The following is a 19,620-nucleotide window of genomic DNA, read 5'->3' as shown; positions in this document are numbered from 1 at the left end:
CGGATGGCATCATTTTGCGGTGGTTTTTTAAAAAGGTGGATCTTTAGACCAGTAATGGAGTTTGTTGGAAATGCAAATTTTCCACTCTTCGCAAAGACTAAATGAATTAGAAACTCCAGGGTAGGGCCCAGCATTGACACAAGCCCTCCCGGTGGCCATGGGATCGCTGGAGTTTGAGAAGGGCTGTTGCAAGCCACTGTCCTTGTGCTGTGTCTGCCCTGGTAGACACCATGCGGCTGGCACACGGTAAGGGCTCACTGTCACTAGCGATGGCAGCAAGTTTCCCTGATTCCCCGGGTCAGTGTTTACGAGGCTTGGTTACTGAGACTCCGTGGGCCTGAGATGAGGCTTAGCTCTGCTAGGCAGAAGAGGGGGCCTGGTCTTGAGACAAGTGTCTAGAAACCTTCAAACATAGAGGGAGCCGGAGAAACATCAAACCTGGGGCACCTGTCCAGGCAACAAGGCCCCGGCCACATGGTGCACGACAGACAGGTGGGTAGGGAGTAGCGTGGCCAGCATGAATGCCCAGGGCTCGCAGAAGCCCACTTCCACCAGGCTCTGCAGGCTGCCCACTCCCCTCTTTGCCTGATCCTTACCAGCGCTGGCAGAGTCTGTGGAAGCCTACCAGAGACTTCCTTGCTGGGCTGGTAGGGGAGAGGAACAGCAACTTTTAATTTTCAATGATTCTCCAACTTTTGGGAGGTTGGAAGAAGTTAGTTAGATTACTTCTTGTGTGTTGGGTGTTTGTGGCGGTGGTGGTGGTGGTGGTGGGGAGATATAATTCCATGCCACTCACCCAAGCCAAATTCCCACAGATTCACTCCTAAGGCACAGGAAGCATTAAAAAAATAGTAATTATTTGGAAGGTTGCAGGGGGAGATTTTTCTGTAATTCCTCCTGTCTCATATTGATCAGTTTTTTAAACATTAAAACAAATTCGATTTTTTAAGGCGGGACAGAAAAGAGACACCTGTTTAATGCTTTTTTTTTTTTTTTTTTTTTTTTTCCCGTACCTGCTTTGTTTTCTGTTGGAGAGTGATGAGGATCCCTGTGCACCTTGCGTCTGCTACGGGAGCAAAGTCTTCAGGTTTTTCTTCCAAACCTCAGCCAGCCTGGGGGAATACAGAAACACCCAGTATCTCTCTTGTCATCATCCAGGGCAGGTCCTTCACACTTTTAATTTAAACTTTTTTGGGGGGGAATGTGAGAAAAAAGAAAAAACAAAAAAACCCTTCCAAACTTTCTCAAGTCACAAGGAGGCAGCTTTCCAAATTAAAAAAAAAAAAATCTGATTTTTTCAGGATATTGGAAAGAAGTATTCTCATTCACCTCTTGTTTCCACATAGAGGCAACTTTCTCAAGCAACTACTTCAAAGTCAGCTTGACTGGGGGATGTAGGTGAACCACGTTAACCTTTGACCTGCTCTGGTTCTGCAACAGGGCCAGTTTTTCCAACTTTTATTTTAAAAACATACCTGATTTTTTTTTTTTTAAATTGGGCAGGGGTAGGACCAAAGAGTCACTTCGCAGGCATTTCACCTAAAAGCAGATCCTCAAATCCGTGTTTTTAAAAATCGGTCTGGCTGGGGGGCGAGGAAGGGTCCCCTTCACCCTCCCGTCTGACAGGGAGGCAGGTTCCCCAAACTTTTATCCCCTTGGGTGAGAGGTGGCAGGGCCAACAGCCACACTCCCGGTCCGCCTGCCAAGCTTCCACGAGGCCAGCTCTGCAGAACTTTTATGTAAAAATCCATCTCATTTTTTTGGGGGGGTGGGAGGGGGGTGCAGAGTTCCTATTAACCCCTTGCGCTCCGCCAGGAGCCGGCTCCCCAAACTTTTCTCCCACCGTGCACATGACATTTGCGAAGGGCTGGAGGCCACGGGGCGGGCGTGGGGGGCGCGCACAGGGCAGGGCGCGGCGCGGGAAAGTTTGGGGGGCGGGCGTGCGGCGGCCCGGGGGGCTGGCGGGCGGGCGCGCCCCGGGGCCGGCCGGCTTTGTGTGCGGCGCGGAGGCCGGCGGCGCCGAGGCCGAGGCCGAGGCCCGGAGCTCGCGGGCCGCGCGGCGAGGCCGGCCCCGGGGGCGGGCAGGGCGGCGGGGGGCGGCGGCGGCCCCGCGAGGGGCGGCTCGGCGGCGGCGGCAGCGGCGGCGGCGCGGCCGGAGCGGGCCGGGGGTGGGGGGCGAGGGCCGGCGCCCCCCCCGCGCGCCCCCCGCGCCCCCGCCCCCCCGGCCTGAGCGGGGCGGGCGGAGGAGGGAGCGGCGGCGGCGGCGGCGGCGGCGGCGGCGGCGGCGGCGGCGGCATTGTGCGCGCACCAGCAGCCCGGCCCGGGAGGAGCAGGACGCGCCGGGGCCGCCTCCTCCCGCACGGACCCATGAACCAGCCGGGCGGCGCGGCGGCTCCGCAGGTACGACGGGGGGCCGGGGGGCATGCACCGCGCGGGGGCCTCGGGGGGCCGGGGCCCGGGGCGCTGCGCCACTTCATTGCAAGATTTGCAGAATGCAAAGTGCCTGGGCGCGTTTGCGGGCTTTTTGTGGGCGCCAGCGCGGGGCTCGGGGTCCGGGGGGCACCCCCCCGGGGCGCTGCGGGCTGCGGCGGGGGGCGGGGGTGGCGAGGGGGGCCGCGGCGGGCCCCCAGCCGGCGCCCCCGCCAGCCCCGGGCTCGGACCGGAGCCCAGAAAACAAAGCGACGAAAGGACAGAGCAGCCATTTCAGTTTGGACAATTCACATTTTGCAAAAATGCAGCCCCTTCCAGCTCTCCCCCCTCCCCCTCAAATTGGCAATTTCCCCCGACCCTGTCCGCGCTCGGGGTCGCCGACGACCCCCCAGGAGGGCTTTCCTTCGGGCCCCCCCCCCCGTCTTTGCTACAATCTTATTTTTTTTAAGGCCATATTTCCCTTTCTCAATTTTTTTTTTCTAATTTTTCTTCAAACGGTAGTTTTTTCCCATTAAAACGACGCCACCTAGAGGATACTATTTTGTAAATAAAAAAAGAAATTAAAATTGAAAAGAAATATTTTTTATTTCTTATTTTTTCGAAAGTTTGCCCTGCAAAGCAGTGGAGGGCGAAGGGATTCTTTTTTTTTTCCTTTTTGGGGGGTGAAAATTTCCCCTTTGATCTTTCCAGGAACGTGGGCACAATTTTTATTTCTGAAGCCAAATCCAGATAATATGTAAATGAAAATTAAGCTGGAATTTGAATGAATTCAGTTCTTGAAGGGGAAAAAGGGAAAAACCTCCTAAAAGCAAAGTCAGCTGGACTGCCCAAGTCATTTTAGTTTGAGAAAAAAACTAATTGGAATGAGGAAAGGAGGGAGATCGTTGAGTTTAGGGAAAACTGGGAGAATTGGCTTTATGAAGCAATTAGAAATTGTACTTCATTGTAATTTGGAACTTGGGTAGCTCAGCGGGCAAAAAAGACTAATTTCACCATTTGACAATATTTAAAGTTTTTCTATTCCCAAGAAGGAGGGATTTCAAAGAGAAAATAGACCCTAAAATGTTGCCATTGGACACACCCAAAAATTGTAGTTTTTTTTTTTTTTTAATTTTGCATTTACATTTTGCTGCCTTTAAATCTCAAGATTCTAAAGAAAAACAGAAACTGGAAAAGTTCGAGTGAAATTCTGCCTTTCTTTTTTCTGCATTTACTGGGTTTTGTGTGTGTGTGTCTGTGTGTGTGTCTGTGTGTTTTGTTTTGATGGAATAATTAAGATTGTTTTCTGATTTTGTTTCCTGAAAGGTGCAGGCATTTCTTTCTTGTTGTTTTATCCAGAAAATGCCAGGAGCCTTTTTTTGAGCAATATTCAGTGGAAAAAATGTAAATTCATCCAGTATACCAATTGAGTAGCCCACAGATTTGTAGGAGAGACCGCCATTAAAATAAGATATGCATAATTAACATTATTATGAAAAAACTAACAGTGGATTCACAGAAGCTCATTTTTTATGACGTGAACCGAATCAGTTGATGAAGACAAGGGTTGAGGAATCCTTGGTGGGGAGGAAATTCTTCCTTCTCTGTCTTGTTCACTCTTCCAGTTTGAAAAATTTGTTATTTTTTTTTTTTAAATCCAGATTGGTTCCAGGCCTCTTTGATTGTGATGTGGAGGAGTTGGTAGTTCATTAACACTGAGTATTTGTAACAAATTTGATGACTTTGAAAGGGGGCAAAAATCCATTGGCTTACATCATTCTTTTTTTTGGGGGGGAGGATTTTGTGACCACAAAAAAAAAAAAAAACAACACAAATTTTACTGACTTAACAAGAAAGAAGATAGAAGGGGGCAAGGCACAGGGATTCTGAATCGGAACCCTCTTTCCTGGTGAGACATTTTGCTGAAGGATTGGGGTAAAACTCCCACTCAGCTGATTTTAGCAGCAAAATTTATTTTTTTAAGGGGGAAAAAAAAACTACAAACAAAAGCCAAAGGCAAGGGTACCTGTGTTTAGAATATGAAAGCATCTGTGACAGCAGGATTTGATGTGGAATTCTTGACTGCAAAATGAATCAAATGAAGGTAAAACAACAACAAGAAAAAAATTTTTTTGTTTTTTCAGAAAGCCAATATTGACTCGGTTGAAATTTGACAGGTGAGAAAAAGGTGCTCACCGGAAGGTGAAGGGTTACTTGGGATAAATTAGTATCTGGTTGAACTTGCTGGAGATTTTGGGCCAAAAAAAAAAAAAAAAAAAAAAAAGTTGCGATTTTTCCGGCCCAGAAGGATTCTGTGGGTTATATTTGCAGGGTGGGCTCCTATGGGTGGAGGGTTCCCTTAGGCAAGGATACAAAACCCTGTGCTGGTCTCAGAAGAATCAGTGGCCCCAGGTCATAAGTTCCCAACCCAGTTTTGCGGAAATTGGGAATTCTAAGGGGACAGGAACGCGGTGACTCACACTCCACAGTGGCCAAGGTTCGACATTTCTCATCATCGCCATTGCATTTGGGAGGTTTTATTTTATTTTATTTTATTTTTAAGTAATGAAATCCTTCGGGGCTGACTGGCCACATTCGGACATATTTGGAATGAGCTTGCTTTTTTTTTTTTTTAAATAGCATAATTAAATTTTTTTTCTGTTGAATTATTTAGGCCGATTCCTAGGACGGTCAAGGAATTTCTAATTTCCAAGGGGCTCTTGAGACCTTGTGAGGCGGGAGGCCTGGCCAGGGCCGGGTGGCTCGGGGTAGGGGCCACTGAGCACAACTCAGGGTTGCAGATAACAGGTTATTTCTGGTGCCAGGAATAAAAATAATTGCAGCATATCCCTTTGTGTGGCCTGGATCTCCTGACACACAACTCAAGAGTCTTTCTCATCCATTTTGCAGAAATTTTGTTTTCTCGTCTGTGGTTTCTAGGGAACCCGTGGGTAGAAATTGAAAAATCATTTCTGTTTTCCTAGATGTGCTTTTTTGTTTTTTAAATTGGTTATTCTGGTCATGTTTGTTGTAAAGGAAGCAGAGGTGCATGCTGGTCCGGCGGGGGCGGGGCCAGTCTCCTTTTGTTTCTATGGGTGTCCCCCTCTGGATGGAGGTCTGCCTGGGCCCCCTGTCTCTCACCTCCTGTTTGAGATGCCGGTGTGACCAGAACTGGAGACAGGAGCTAATTTTGATTTGTGTATGTGCTTCGCCACCCTCTCACAATATTGGGGGGAAGATGTGGCAAATTGGACTTGAGGGGTGGTAATTTGATGATGGGCTGAGTTAGTTTGGTGAAGGGTCATTTATATTTAGTTTCACAGTGGAGACTCTTATTACTTAATGTTTTGCTTTTCTGCCTAAGGAGTTTTTTTTTTTTTTTTTTTTTTTCCTCTTCTAATAAGGTTTGAAATTTCAAGGGCCTGCTTTATAGCTTGACGTGGGCCCAAGCTAGGATAAAGGGTTTGCTTCTATGTTCAGCCCTGCATGGAGGTGAACTTGCTGGTATAGAAGGGAAGCCACAGAGGATGGCTGGTCAGTGTGAGGCTGACCTCTGTCTGGTCCTCGAAAGTAAACAGCAATGGCAGTTCTGATGCTGCTCCGATGTCACACGCAGTTCTCACTTTGACTCAGCCCTTGGCATGCCGCCGTCTCTCAGCCCAGACTCCTTCCCTCTGGTTGGTGGGTCTGGGGAAGAACTTCCTGGCTGTGTTCCGCTGTGGTGTGCAAGCTGACTTGGCGTGGCCGTGAACTCGGATGTTTCACGTCACTCGTGTCTCCTCCCTGGTGATGATGGGCAGAAGTGGCTGCGCGTGGATCCTCCGGAGCTCCAGCTCACCCAAGGTCTTGCTGCGTGACCTTGGGCCAATCACTTTTTCCCTCGAAGCCTGTCCAGGGGTGCTGCTTTTAGGAAACGAACGCTTTGTAACCAGTGGGTTTCATTTGTGATCCTGGCTCGTTGGGTGGTTGTAGCTGCCCCCGAGCCCTGTGTTGAGAAGGATTCTGAGGCCACATCTGGACTCCCATAGGCTGGAGAGAGGGGTGCCATGGCCAGATAGCAGAATGAGCGTGATTGGGGCGTGTACCTCTTAATTACCATCCCCCAGCTAGACCTCAAATTACAGCCCATTAGTGGGTTGTGAAATCAACTTAGTGAGCCACAGTCAGCATTTTTTTTTTTTTTTTTAAGAATAGAAGATAGAAGAGCAAAAATAGCAGAGTTAGAGCACAGGGCACAGGTAAGGGAACTTGTTTGTTTTTATCTGCAGATGTGGGATGCAAGGACTCCTGCCAGGTGCGCCGCCCTGGTGGACCACTGGGGGACTGCATCGTGTGTCTCAGAGACTTAATTTTCTCCTTCATTTCCCCGGTGAGGCAGGGGTCTTGTGCCATGTGTTTGGTCCTCTGGTTGAGCTTGGCTCAGGGGTTGCCCTGGAAGAAGACTCCGTTGCATGGGTGCTCGGGCCCCAACCCCAGCCTGTGGGGCTTGGCTAAGGCTGGAAGGGCAGGCGCTGGTTGGAAGGCAGTGTTTTTGCTGCGTCCCTGTGATACCTGGAGATTCGGGAGGTGCTGCGGCATCCTTGTCCCCATGACTTCTAGTCCCCACCTTGAGTTGAAATTGCTGGGGAAACTTTTCTGGACTTAGAGAGCTCCTCTCCGGGCTGAGTGTCCATCGGATTCTCTGTGTGTGTCTGCAGTTTTGTGTGCATACACTTCCTTCAGAATTCCAGAATTGCCTTTTTTTTTTAAAAAAAAAAGAAAAATTATCTATTTGAAAGGCAGAGTTATAGAGAGGTGGGGACAGAGAGACATCTTCCACTGGTTCACTCCCCAGATGGCAGCAACAGCCAGGGCTGAGCCAGTTTGAAGCCAGGCGCATTAGCAGGGAGCCGGATTGGAAATAGAACAGTCGGGACTTGAACCGGCTGCCATATGGGACGCCTGCACCACAGACAGTGGCCACACTGCACCGCAACGCCGGCCCCCAGAATTGCTCTTTGTTCCCTCATGGTTTAAATGTATCAGGCCAGCACTATCCCACAGAAACAATTCAGGTGGCATAACACAAGCCATGTATGTAATTTTAAATTTCCTAGTAGTATATTAAAAAAAATGAAACAGGTGACATTGATTTTAATAATAGAGTTTATTTAATGCAGTGTGTCCACAATACTGACATTTCCATGTGCCATCCGTATGAAAAATTATTAATGTGGCATTTTGCATTCTTTTTGAGGGAGGGGTGAAGTCTGGTGATCTGATGTGTGTTTTCCTGCTCCAGCACCTCCGAGTTCTGAGTGGCCACAACTCCTGTGCTCAGGAGCCCCACGCGTGGCCGGTGGCTGCCGTCTCAGATGCTATCATGCCACACTGATGTTCCGGCTGGTCCTTGTTACTGGTTAGCCTCTGAAGGTTCTCAGTGCCTCTTGGGTCTTTTGGTTTTGCTTGGCGCGACTTCCTACCTGCATCCCATCTGCTGTGAGGCATCGCAGCCTGCAGTGGTGGTGGGTTCCACCCATTCAGCTCCCCCTGGCTCCTGGGGTCCACCCCTCCCTCTTAATTTTCCCGAAGGGAATCTCCTGCCAGGACACCGTAGTTGACATTGCCAAACGATGGCCAGGAACTCCCAAAGGACACGGGGCGGTTTGTGTGCTGGTGAAGGGTGAGGCTGAGAGGAGGCTGCAGATCTGAGAGGACAGAAGTTGCTAGGACGAGGATCGGGGTCCCAGGGAAAGGAGGGCCTCAGAAGGGAAAAGTTCCATTTCCGAAGTGAAAACTTAGAAATCCTGGGAAATCTCCCCAGACACACAGGAATGGCCAAAGTCGTCCCCAGTTGGCAAAAGGGAAAGCTGAATTTGAGGTCAGCCAGGCCAGAGTTGGAAATCCAACCTCATGGCATGGTCAGCCTTGGGTTGCTTTGGGAAAGTCACTTCCGGCTTTTGGAACCACAGCTTCTGCATCTGGAAAGACGAGGGTAATGATCGTGACCTTGAAAGGTTGTCTGAGGACTGAATGAAATGCAAGCACCCAGTCTGGCAGAGGTTTTTAGAAGGGGTAGCACATGCCACTGGGTGTGCATTTGGGGCGATTGGAGTCCTGCAGACAACACCTGATGGCAAGTGTTCACTTTTTTTGGTTGTTTTAAAACAGACTCAGGACGTGACTTTCTTGTCAAAGTGTTCTCCAGGCTTTCGTTCCCGGGGTGTTCCGCCTCCTTTGAATATTTCTGGATTTGTTTCTGGGCCTGTGGCAGAGTCTTTAAAAGGCATAAATCTTAATCCTGGTGAACCGTGTACCTTTCAGCTTCTGCACATGCTGGGCGCCCCGCACCTGTCTGCCCTCTCTGTCATCCGTCTCTGCTCCACGAGGCGGTCCTTAGGATGAGCTCCTCCTCCTCTAATGTGAGCCCCTTCCCACCTCCCCGGGTGGGGTGGGGTTAATCCCCATGTCTGCTCCTGGTACTCCCCAAACTCTGCGGCCCCCCAGAGAGTTGCTGGTCTGTGTCTCTGTTTCTCTGGCCAATTTGTGAATTCCCTGAAGGTAGAGATCATGGCTTCTTCATTTTAGGGTCTGGCACAGAGCAGCAGCTCAATGCATATTTGATGATTTAATTTGATCTTTGGAAATTGCTCAGATCAGTTGAATTTGAGTGACTCATTTGGGTTTGACCATTTGGCCAAAGCAGTGTCTTGTTAAGGCCCCATGGTCTTGTCTCGTCTCGTCTCGTCTCTTCTCTTCTCTTCTCTTCTCTTCTCTTCTCTTCTCTTCTCTTCTCTTCTCTTCTCTTTTCTCTTCTTTTTGAAGATTTATTTATTTATTTGAAAGTCAGAGTTACAGAAAGAGAGGGAGAGAGAAAGAGAGGTCCTCCATCCGCTGGTTCACTCCCCAAATCCATGACGACCAGAGCTGCGTCGATCCAAAGCCAGGAGCCAGGAGCTTCTTCTGGGCCTCCCTCGCGGGTGTAGGGGCCCAAGGATTTGGGCCATCTTCCGCTGCTCTCCTAGGCCATCAGCAGAGAGCTGGATTGGAATTGGAATAGCTGGGACTAGAATTGGCACCTATATGGGATGTTGGCACTGCAGGAGGTGGCTTTACCTGCTGTGACACAGTGTGGCCCCGGCACTTTTTCGTTTTTTGAAAATTTATTTATTTATTTGAAACTCAGAGTTACACAGAGAGAGAAGGAGAGGCAGAGAGAGAGAGAGAGAGAGAGAGAGAGAGAAAGAGAGAGGTCTTGCATCCACTGGTTCACTCTCCAGATGGCTGCAATGACCAGAGCTGCGCCAATCCGAAGCCAGGAGCTTCTTCTGGGTCTCCCATGCAGGTGCAGGGGCCCAAGGACTTGGACCATCTTCTACTGCTTTCCCAGGCAACAGCAGAGAGCTGGATTGGAAGGGAGCAGCCAGGACTTGAACTGGTGCCCATATGGGACGGCGACACTGCAGGAGGTAGCTTTACCTGCCATGCCACAGCACCGGCCCCGGCCCCTTTTCTTATCAGCTGGCTCTGAGGTCCATGGCTCCTTGAAATGGTACATGCTCAGGGGTCCTCAGGCGGGAAGACGCTCCTTGACTTGATGTGTCTTGAGGAAGTTTTCATAAGTTCCTCTCACCACTTTGACCCCATCCTCCTCATCCATTAATGTAAAGTTTGTCTTTCTGATGATGGGGGTGGCATCTGGGGTCATCATTCCGATGGCTGATTGGCAGGGGTGGTGAAGCTGGCACTGCCTTCCTGGGGCTGGAGAAGGACTCCTGTGGTGTCCAGGATTTGTGGGAGGGGCTGGTCCTCCTAGCCAGGTGCCCAGAAGTGGACATAGGGGCTCCTTGCAGAATCTTGGGCACACAGATATGATAACCTGAAGTGGCTGGGTGTGTGACTTGATGCTGCATCAGACCTCCTCTTTGGTTGGATTCTGGTTTGTAAGGTGCCAAAGGCTCAAGGAAAATTTATGGCAGAAAACTCAGACCATTCTGTGTATCTGCTGAGTGGGTTTGTGTGTATGTGTGTGTGTGTGTGTGAGTTTCCTACAACACCAGACTTTTTAACACTGCATGGCCTCACTCAGCAGATGAGCACAGAATCCCAGTGGAAGGTAGACCAGGTGTCCTCAGTGTTCATGTCCCCAAATGTCCATATTTCTGAAATGTGGATGTGCCTGGTGGTAGATGGATTCCTTTAGGGAACTATTTCCCCCTCTTGTTATTAACAGATAACTGTCACAAAATTGCCGGTGCATCGCCTAGCCTCAGACACTGTGGTGTTGCGGGAGTGGGGTGTCGTTTGTGCTGGTGTCGTGGAGTGCCAGGGAGTGCCAGACTTTGCTTTTTTAAAAAAATTTATTTATTTATGTATTTATCTGACAGTTAGATAGTGAGAGAGAGATAGAAAGGTCTTCCTTCCGTTGGTTCACCCCCCAAATGGCTGCTATGGCCAGCACTAGGCCGATCCTAAACCAGGAGCAAGGTGCTTCCTCCTGGTCTCCCATGTGGGTGCAGGGCCCAAGCACTTGGGCCATCCTCCACTGTCCTCCCAGGCCACAGCAGAGAGCTGGACTGGAAGAGGAGCAACCAGGACTAGAACCTGCCACCCATATGGGATGCCAGCACCGCAGGTGGAGGATTAGCCAAGTGAGCCACCGCACCGGCCCCAGACTCGGCTTTTTTTTTTTTTTTTTTTTACCTCCCTTATCCGGGGGCCTGCCCTCTCTTCCTGTGCAGTGAGGGTATGGCTTAAATGGGGGAAGACCCCTGAAGCTCCCACCTAACGCCTTTTTCCAGCAGCGGCTTTGGTGCGCTATGTGGTTTTGCAGAGGCTTTCTCCTCTGAAAGGCATAAGGATACAGTGGGAGGAAGGAGGGGGCCTGTGAATGGGTGGTCCCTCTGTACAGCCACCCGAGGAGCTCTCGCCAATGGCAGGAGCCCACTGTGACATTCCAAGGGTGGAGAGAACAGATCAAAGTTGGAGGGGCAACTCTCCTGAACCCCTTGACCATTTTGTGATATTTGGCAAAGTGTTTCATTTCCCTGCACCATATTTCCATACCCGTGAAGTAGGGATGCTCCTGCTAATAATGGTGACAATGATAATGCCACACAGGGTTCGGAGGGTTAGGATCCTTGGGAGAAGAAAGCTTAGTCAAGCGCCAGGGCCTTCCACCTGCAGCATGTCATTTGTACATCTAGTCCATACAGACTGCCACCCCCCTTTTTGAACCTGTGGCAGACATTACTAATCAATCGTGGCAGTCTTTGCCACCAGTTCTGGCCAATGAATGGCTTTGGAGTGTATAGTATACTGCTGTCAGTCAGGTGGGATGTGAAGCCAACTTATCCTCACTGACCCATTCATTCTCCTTCTCCTTCCTTCATGTGCATATAAGCACATGTGCACACAACGTGCACACACACACACACACACTGAGAAACTGAGGCAAGGCAGGAAGGTGGAGTGACATGCCAAGACTTCAGTGAATAGGCAGAGATCAGACTGAAAGCCTTAGATTTCTTAATTCCTCAACCACTGCTTCTGCTGTGTGCACATACACTGTCAGAAGGAATTAAAATTAATTTGGTCTTGAGAAATAGCGAGAGAATCCTGGCTCCTCCCTTCCTTGTTATAATTAGATACCCTTGGGGCTGTCATCAAAGCCGGGGCTGGATGACCTGCTTCTCTGCCTGATCCTGGAGTGATCAGGTTTCAAAGGGGAGATGCTGGTGGCTGGGCGTGGGCGAGGGTACAGCCCACGGGCACATGGGCCAGCCAGGCCCTGGGCTTCCTGGATGGCGACGCTGCTGATTGGCCCTGAAGCCCATGGCGAGTTCCTTGGTCCTTTTGCATCTTCATCTCTGTGTGTGCGAAATGGGCTGGCCGTCATCTTTCGCAGAAACGAAAGGAGATCACAGGTTTGGGGAAGGTTTTTGAACTCTGGAGCCCCCCAGGTGCGGTGATTTTGTAATGCGTGTAATTTTTACAGCTGTGTGAATGTATCTCTGATGGTTAATGCTGTGTTGAGTCATTTGTGGGCACCTTGGGGGAGACTGAGATGCACAGACTGGTTTGCCCAGAAGATGAATTGACTCCTTAGCTTGTTGAATTTTTATCTTGTTGCCATCGTAGAGTTTAGAAAGATGCCAAAGATTCCGTGGCCTCTCCCTCGGTCCGAACTCTAGTTCATTTTAGCCCTCTTGGCCTCCTCCCTTGTTTGCAGCTGGTGCAGCCCTGGCAGGCCCCGGGAACCCCTGGCCCAGTCTCTGTTTGTTCATCTGTGAAGTGGGAGGGCAGTCCATGCTTAGACCCCCACCAAGCTTCTTGCAAGAGCACCCCACGCGTGAACTGGCCCCACCAACAGAGAGCTAGAGACACGCCTTTTCTGAAAAAGGAAAGGAGAGAGGCCGAGGTGAGGACGGTATTGAGTCGACAGAAAAATGATATAAATATTTTGGCTGACAAAGCAGAACGAGGCTTCATCTATAAGCTCAAGAGAATGAACGGAGTCAGGTGACACCATGGCTTCGCAGTCTACCATAGAAAACACAGTAAAAACTGCTTTCTGCTGAAGCCAGCCCCGTGGCGGGGCCGGACCTGGGGTCCCCAAAGGCCAGTCCCCATCATCAGTGGGTGGGGGAGCCCCAGGGAGGAACGAAGCCCAGCAGCTCCCCCGTGGGTGCAAATGACTCGTGCCGAGGGAGAGAGCTTCCCGCAGGCCCTCGGCACGCTCCAGGCTGGTAGTTTGCTGGAGAAGTTCAAAGTCAGAAGCTGTTTTGCCTTGCTGGGCAGATGCGTTATTGTCCAGGACAGCACGCCGGAGGAGCTAGCCAGTCTGCCTCTGGGCTGTCCGTCCTGCCGGACCGATTCCCATCTGCCCAGCATTTTTGTGGAACATCAGTGGAGTAACGTGGAAACTTCTGGTCCAGTGAAATGTTGCTGGGAGTTTGGACTTTTGCTGTGCTTTGGGCGCAGAGTTCTACAAGCCAGGTGGACAACCTCAGGGCCTTGGGAGTGCCCCAAGAGAATAGACAAAGGCCTATTTTTGGATGCTGGGGAAATTTTCTTTTCTTTCTTTCTTTCTTCTTCTTCTTCTTCTTCTTCTTTTTTTTTTTTTGAATTTCATTAGCTGGGAAAAATAACTGTAAAATGTTTCTCAGTGTGTTTACATGGGTGTTTCTTATAGTGTATGCTGGGAAAGCAGAAAGTGAAAGTGATTGGAAATAAAACTGAAACTGGCCTGAAAGGAGGCAGCAGGGAAAGGAAACAGCCCCTGGGGTGCTGGGCAAGCTGTAGGTGGAATTTACAAGGGGCTGCTCCTCTTATCTGAGAAGTGGGAGAGCTGGACAGGATCTAATCCCGGGCCAGCCATTACACGCTGGTAACCTCCAGCCACAGGTGGCTTTTGAGCCATTGAAATGTAGCCAGTCCATCCGCACGGCCTTTTAAAGGCTGTAAGAGATCACAGACGCAGTTGCTTTATTGAAATGACGATATTTTTTATATTGGTTAAATAAGATGTATTCTCTAAATGAATTTCATGATTTCTTTTCACTTTCTTTCTTTTTAAACAATGTGGCCACGAGAGAATTCGAGAGCGCCTGTAGGGCTAATGTGCGCTTCTCTTGGCTTCCTGTGTGCTGCTCTGAGCTAACCTGCTCCCTCTACAGTCAAGGAGATGGAACTCCAGAGAGGGGTGGGAGCTTGCTCAGGGTCACACAGCGGCTCAGCAGGGCCCTGGACGGATGGCACGGGACAGAGGATGATGAAGTGGGATAGACATAGGCACAACCAAGAGGTTAGAATGTAGGGAATTGTGGGCTTTGTGAGGGGTGCGGAGAGAGGGAGGGACACACACACACACACACACACAGTGAGTTGAGATATTCGGGTGAAAAATCCGATCATTTCCCTCTTGCTTGTTACACATTTTGTAAGGCAGCAAATCCAGCGAGAGGGGCCAAAGCAGATCTAAAAGATAGCCCCTGGCAGCCCTTCTGCCTGCCGGGAGACTGCAAATCGGGTCGGCCTTTGAGTGTGGACTGGGGCCTTTTGGAACCAAAGGCTGCTTTGGGCATAGAGAGCCAGGTCACATCCGGGGCTGTGAATTTGGGGACCCGGGCATTTGGAAGCTGTCGTTCTGCCGAGTGAGTCTGCTCTCTGTCACGAATTGAGTGGCGTGGCTTCTGGATGGCCACACAGGGCGTACACCGCGGCGGGCACAGCCGGCAGGGCAGGAGGTCGTCCAGCTCGTTCACTTTCAGCCTGGATCAGAGAGATGTACATGGGCCCCCGGCCCCTGGTGGGAACAGCAGCATCTCTAACTTTCCAGGGCTTTATCCTGCCCCTGGTGCTTTGAAAGGAGTTTGAGCCACGTGTTGGAAACTCAGCTTCACAAGGTTTTGTTTTTAATCAGAAACTCTTTTTATCAAAAGGCTGCAGTTTTGCATTCTTGTTTATTCTGCTTTATTTTTGCAGGATGCATGTTTTTGCCCTTGAGGTAGAATCACTGCCCATTTGCCGAGTGCTTATTATATGCCCGGCAGTTGGCTGTAAGCAGTTCACGGCTGTTAGCTCATTTAGCACAGTCACCCTAAAAAGTAGGGGTCCTTTTTTTTTTTTAATAGGAGGGAGTTGAGGGTCAGAGGTCAACGAAATCCAGGGTTGCATTGAAATGCAAGTGGACTCTCCCAACAGCTCTTTGCGGGTGTAGACACTGGCCATCCCATCTTAGAGTTGATGAAGGTGCAATGCCCTTCCCCAGGATGTGGATTGGTGACTGGGCTGGGGCTCAAAGCCAGGTCTTCAAATCCTGCTGCCGATGGCCTGGTCCTGGCTCTGGTGGGTCCGTCTGATCAGTGCTGTCCTGGGCGGCTGCTCTCCCAGCTCCGCGGCTGTGGCCCGGGATCCTGAGATCCCTGGCTCTCTAGGAGCCTCTGTGGCCAGCGGGTTGTGTGTTCCTGCACACAAAGCCTTTAATACGGCGTTTGAAAACAGTTGCAGAAGGTTTGCTGTAATTAATTACATTTGACATACTTGGAATTGGGGCCTCCCGGATTCCACATGCAAATTTATGCCCAGACAGATGTAAGGTACGCTTGGAGCCAAGAGCTCTGGCATGTCCCAGCCAGGGCCCGCAGCCTCACTGGCTGCCCTGACAGCATGCCTCCAGGGCCGAACTCTTGAGATACCGGGAGCCCACAGGCTGTTGGAGGAGGGACAGCCCTGGGCTCAGGGCAGGAACCCTGCTCTGCGGTCTGGAGTGAGTTCATTTTCTCTTTGGGTCTCAGTGTCCTCCATGCAATAAGGGGTGGACCAGGAGGTGTCTGAGAAGGCACGAGCTGTGAGTGTGTTCACAGTCAGGTTCACGGGCAGGAGGGCAGTGAATCAGAGTTCGAGGCTTGGAGGACTGGCTCTTGGAGTCAGACAACCAAAGTGAGAGAGGCTTGGACCAGCTGGGTGAGCAGGAGGCCATGGGAACAGACGAGAGGTGTGCAGAGCACACGGGGTTCATGACCTAGCCTAGGAGGGTGCTGGTTTTGGGGGCTGCCTGTGTAGGAGTCGTCCAGTCTGAGGCGGTCCACCCACCTGCACGTGGTCACCTCACAGTGTCAGATGCCTGACACCAAAACCTAGTGGCTGAAAACGAAAGTCCTTTATGGTTTCTTGTGGTTTCTATAGGTCGGGAACTTTGGAGTGGCTCAGTTGGTGGCTTCTGGCTGAGGGTCTGTCTGTGGTTGGGGTCATCTGGGAGCTGGGGATGGGGTCATCTTGAAGGCTTCTCCCCTGTCACGTTTGGGGACAGGGTTTTGAAGACTCAAATAGCTGTGGCTGCTCAGGCATCTCCTCCTACTCCCCACGTGGTGATGTTTCTAACATGGAAGTGTCATACATGGCCAGACTTTCAAAATATTTATTTATTTATTTATTTATTTATTGAGAGAGAGAGAGAGAGAGGACAAACATGAGAAAACATCTGTTGATTCACTTCCTGATGTCTGCAGTATGGCCAGGGCTGTGCCCTAGCTTGGAGCTAGGAGCTCAAGCCATGTCTTCCTGTGAGTGACAGAAGCTCAGTTACTTGAACCACAATCATCTGCTGCAGAGTCTACATTAGCAGGAAGCTGGCTTCAGGAGCCAGAGCTGGGAATTGAACTCGGGTACTCCAGAGTGGAGTGTGGGTGTCTTAACTGCTGGGCTGAATGCCTGCTCCTTGACCAGACTTGGTACATGGCATCTGGAGGCTCTGTGGGTGCTTGTACTGAGAGCAGGGTGCGGAGGCAGCCAGGCAGGTGCAGCACCCTCTCTTAGGACTTCGTCTCCAAAGCCATCCATGCAGCTTAGCTTCAGCTCTCTCTATTGAGTGAGGCAGTTACAAAGGTGTGCCCCAGGTCAAAGGGAGGGACAACAACTCCATCTGTCTTTTCCAGGAGTGTCAGCATTACATTGAGCACAGAGAATGGGATATACATTGGTGTGGCCATTTTCACAAAATAAAGACTGCCATTACTATCCATCTGTCAGTCTGTATAGCTACTCACTCATCCATCGATCGATCTATCCATCCATCCATCCATCCATCCATCCATCCATCCCCATACCTACCCACCCATTCTGGCATTTCTTCTTCCTCCATGTCTTCCATGTGACTGTTCATCCATCTGTCTTATTGCCTTACCCAGTATGTTCTGAGCATCTAATAGGTACTAGGTCCACTGGGGACTTTGAATAGTGAGTTTAAAGTGGGAGAGAGACTGGTATTTATCGAAAACCTGCTCAGTGTTAGTCTCTTCATCCTCAAAACAACCACATGATGCAGAATTATTATCTCTTCTGTTTTATAGGGAGGAAATGAAGGGCACGAAGAAGCTAAATAACTTCCCCAAGGTCAAACAGCAAATTAGCATTAGGGCCAGGCCTTGAACTCAGACTCCTAACCACTGCCCAAGCTTCCTCTGCAGAGAAGATGGGCTGCATTCTGGTTTTTGAGTGTGAAATCACTCTCCAAGAGTTGATTCCCCACTTGTGTTTTTTTTTCCCAAGTGAAAATAGTTTTTTTCGACTATACAAATAACATGTTCATTACAAAAACATTCAAGCAAGACAGAAAAATAGGAGGATTATTCTTAAAAAAAATCCTCTGAATTCCTGAGATAACCACTGTTCACATTTTGGTGAACATTATTCAAGCCATTTCTACATATTTAAGTATATATGATTACAGTTTTACACAAATGGGATTATATTCTACATGCTGTTCAGTAGCTGGCCTTTTTTCCTTCTAAACTCAAAGATGTCTTTCATCATCGCTGAACACAGATCTTTGTTATTACTTTGCTGACTACACTGCATTTCCACTGTATATCTCTCCCCAAATTTCATGTTCTCTTGAATTTTGGTGGTTTGCAGTGTATCCTTATTGTAAACCACCCTGTGAGAAGCACCTTTGTACCTACGGTGTTTCTCATCTGTATGGTAATTTTCTGAGCATCACTGTGGAAGGCTGGTTGTGGGGCCCCAGGAGAGTCCCGTCAGATGCCCCCAGAATGGGAGTGTCTGGTTACATTTCTAATAGGAGGTGGTGAGTGCTCATTTGACACATCTTGGCTTTCCTGACATTGCCAGTATTTTTAATCTTTGATAACTCAATAGGCAAATTAATGAGGTGGAGGATGGAGTGTCTGTTTTGTTTTTATGAGCCATTTGCATGTTGTCTTCTATGAATTACCTGTTACTGTTTTGCCCATTTTTCTCTTTAGTTGTCTGTGTCTTTCTTTATGTTCTTGTTTTAAAAGCACTTTGGATTTTAGAGCTATTGACTGTGGTTTAGATCCCAGTTTTTGTTTTTTAGACACTTAAAAAAATAATCTAGGTAATGTGATTTAGTGACATCATGGGTGGTTGAATAAAGTATTTACCTTTAAATATATTTATAGTTCTGTGTTTTAGATTCCTCTGTGTGTGTGTGTGTGTGTGTATCAGGTTTCAAAAGACTTGGCCACATTCCGAATTGATATTGAAAAGGCAGCATACAACATGGTGGAGATATTTGCAGATCAGATACATATGATAAAGGATTAACATCTGGACTGCATGAAAGAGCTCCTACAGATCAGTAACTAAAATGCCAAATAAGTTTACTGAAAAATGGGCGACAGACTTGAACAGGCATTTCTCAAAGAAGAAGTAGAAATGGACAAGTATATGAAAAGATGCTCAGTGTCACCAATTGTTAGAGAAATGTAATGCAGAACCATGTTATCACCTCACATCCATTTGTGTGGCTATTGTTAAAAAAAATAAGTGTTGGTGAGGATGTGGAAAAATTGGAGCTCAACTGTTGGTACAGCTTCAGTGGAAAACAGTATGGTGGGTCCTCAAAAAATTAAACCTAGAACCAGCATATGACCCAGTAGTCCCACTTCTGGTATTCAGCTGAAAGAATTCAAAGCACAATCTCAGAGATTTGTACACCGTTGCTAAGCAGCATTCATAATAGCCAAAAGGTAGAAGTAACTCAGCTGTCTATAGACAGAAGACTGGATAAACAAAATATGGTACATGTTTAAAATATCATATATGTAAAATTTACTGTTATTCAATCTTTGTTAAAAGATTTGTTTTATTTATTTGAAAGGCAGAGTTTGAGAGAGACAGACAGAGAGATTTCCATCTGCTGGTTCACTCCCTAAATGGCTGCAAATGGCTGGATCTGGGCCAGGCCAAAGCCAGGAACCAGGAGCTTCTTCTGGTCTCCCACATGGGTGCAGGGCCTTGAACACTTGGGCCATCTTCTGCTGCTTTCCCAGGTGCATTAGCAGGGAGCTGGACTGGAAGTGGAGCAACTGGGACTTGAACTGGCGGCCATATGGGATGCCATTGTCACAGACAGTGGCTTATACCTGCTACGTCACAACGCCAACCCCTATTATTCAGTCTTAAAAAGTAAGGGAGGCCGGCACCGCGGCTCACTTGGCTAATTCTCTGCCTGTGGTGCCAGCACCTGGGGTTCTAGTCCCAGTTGGGGCGCCAGATTCTATCCTGGTTGCTCCTCTTCCAGTCCAGTTCTCTGCTGTGGCCCGGGAAGGCAGTGGAGGATGGCCCAAGTGCTTGGGCCCTGCACCTGCATGGGAGACCAGGAGGAAGTACCTGGCTCCTGGGTTTGGATCTGTGCAGTGCGCCAGCTGTGGTGGCCATTTGGGGGGTGAACCAATGGAAGGAAGA

The 19,620-nt window shown here is 49.3% G+C and overlaps 1 protein-coding gene across 5 annotated transcripts in view; it reads left to right on the top strand.

The window, feature by feature from the left end:
* The first annotated feature begins 2,331 nt into the window (after positions 1 to 2,331).
* The window catches only part of ZNF618 (zinc finger protein 618), a 171,222-nt gene continuing 153,933 nt past the window's right edge, over positions 2,332 to 19,620 (top strand). For all 5 annotated transcript variants that reach the window (XM_062207711.1, XM_062207709.1, XM_062207713.1 and 2 more), the window contains exon 1: positions 2,332 to 2,400. In XM_062207711.1, coding sequence (XP_062063695.1) covers positions 2,368 to 2,400 — 33 coding nt within the window. In that variant the 5' untranslated portion in view covers positions 2,332 to 2,367. The remainder of the gene's footprint in view (positions 2,401 to 19,620) is intronic.

This window comes from Lepus europaeus, chromosome 12 (genome assembly GCF_033115175.1).
Source record: "Lepus europaeus isolate LE1 chromosome 12, mLepTim1.pri, whole genome shotgun sequence".
Lineage (NCBI taxonomy): Eukaryota > Metazoa > Chordata > Mammalia > Lagomorpha > Leporidae > Lepus > Lepus europaeus.
The sequence above is the reverse complement of the archived record's forward strand: the minus strand, read 5'-3'. Positions and strand labels throughout refer to the sequence as shown.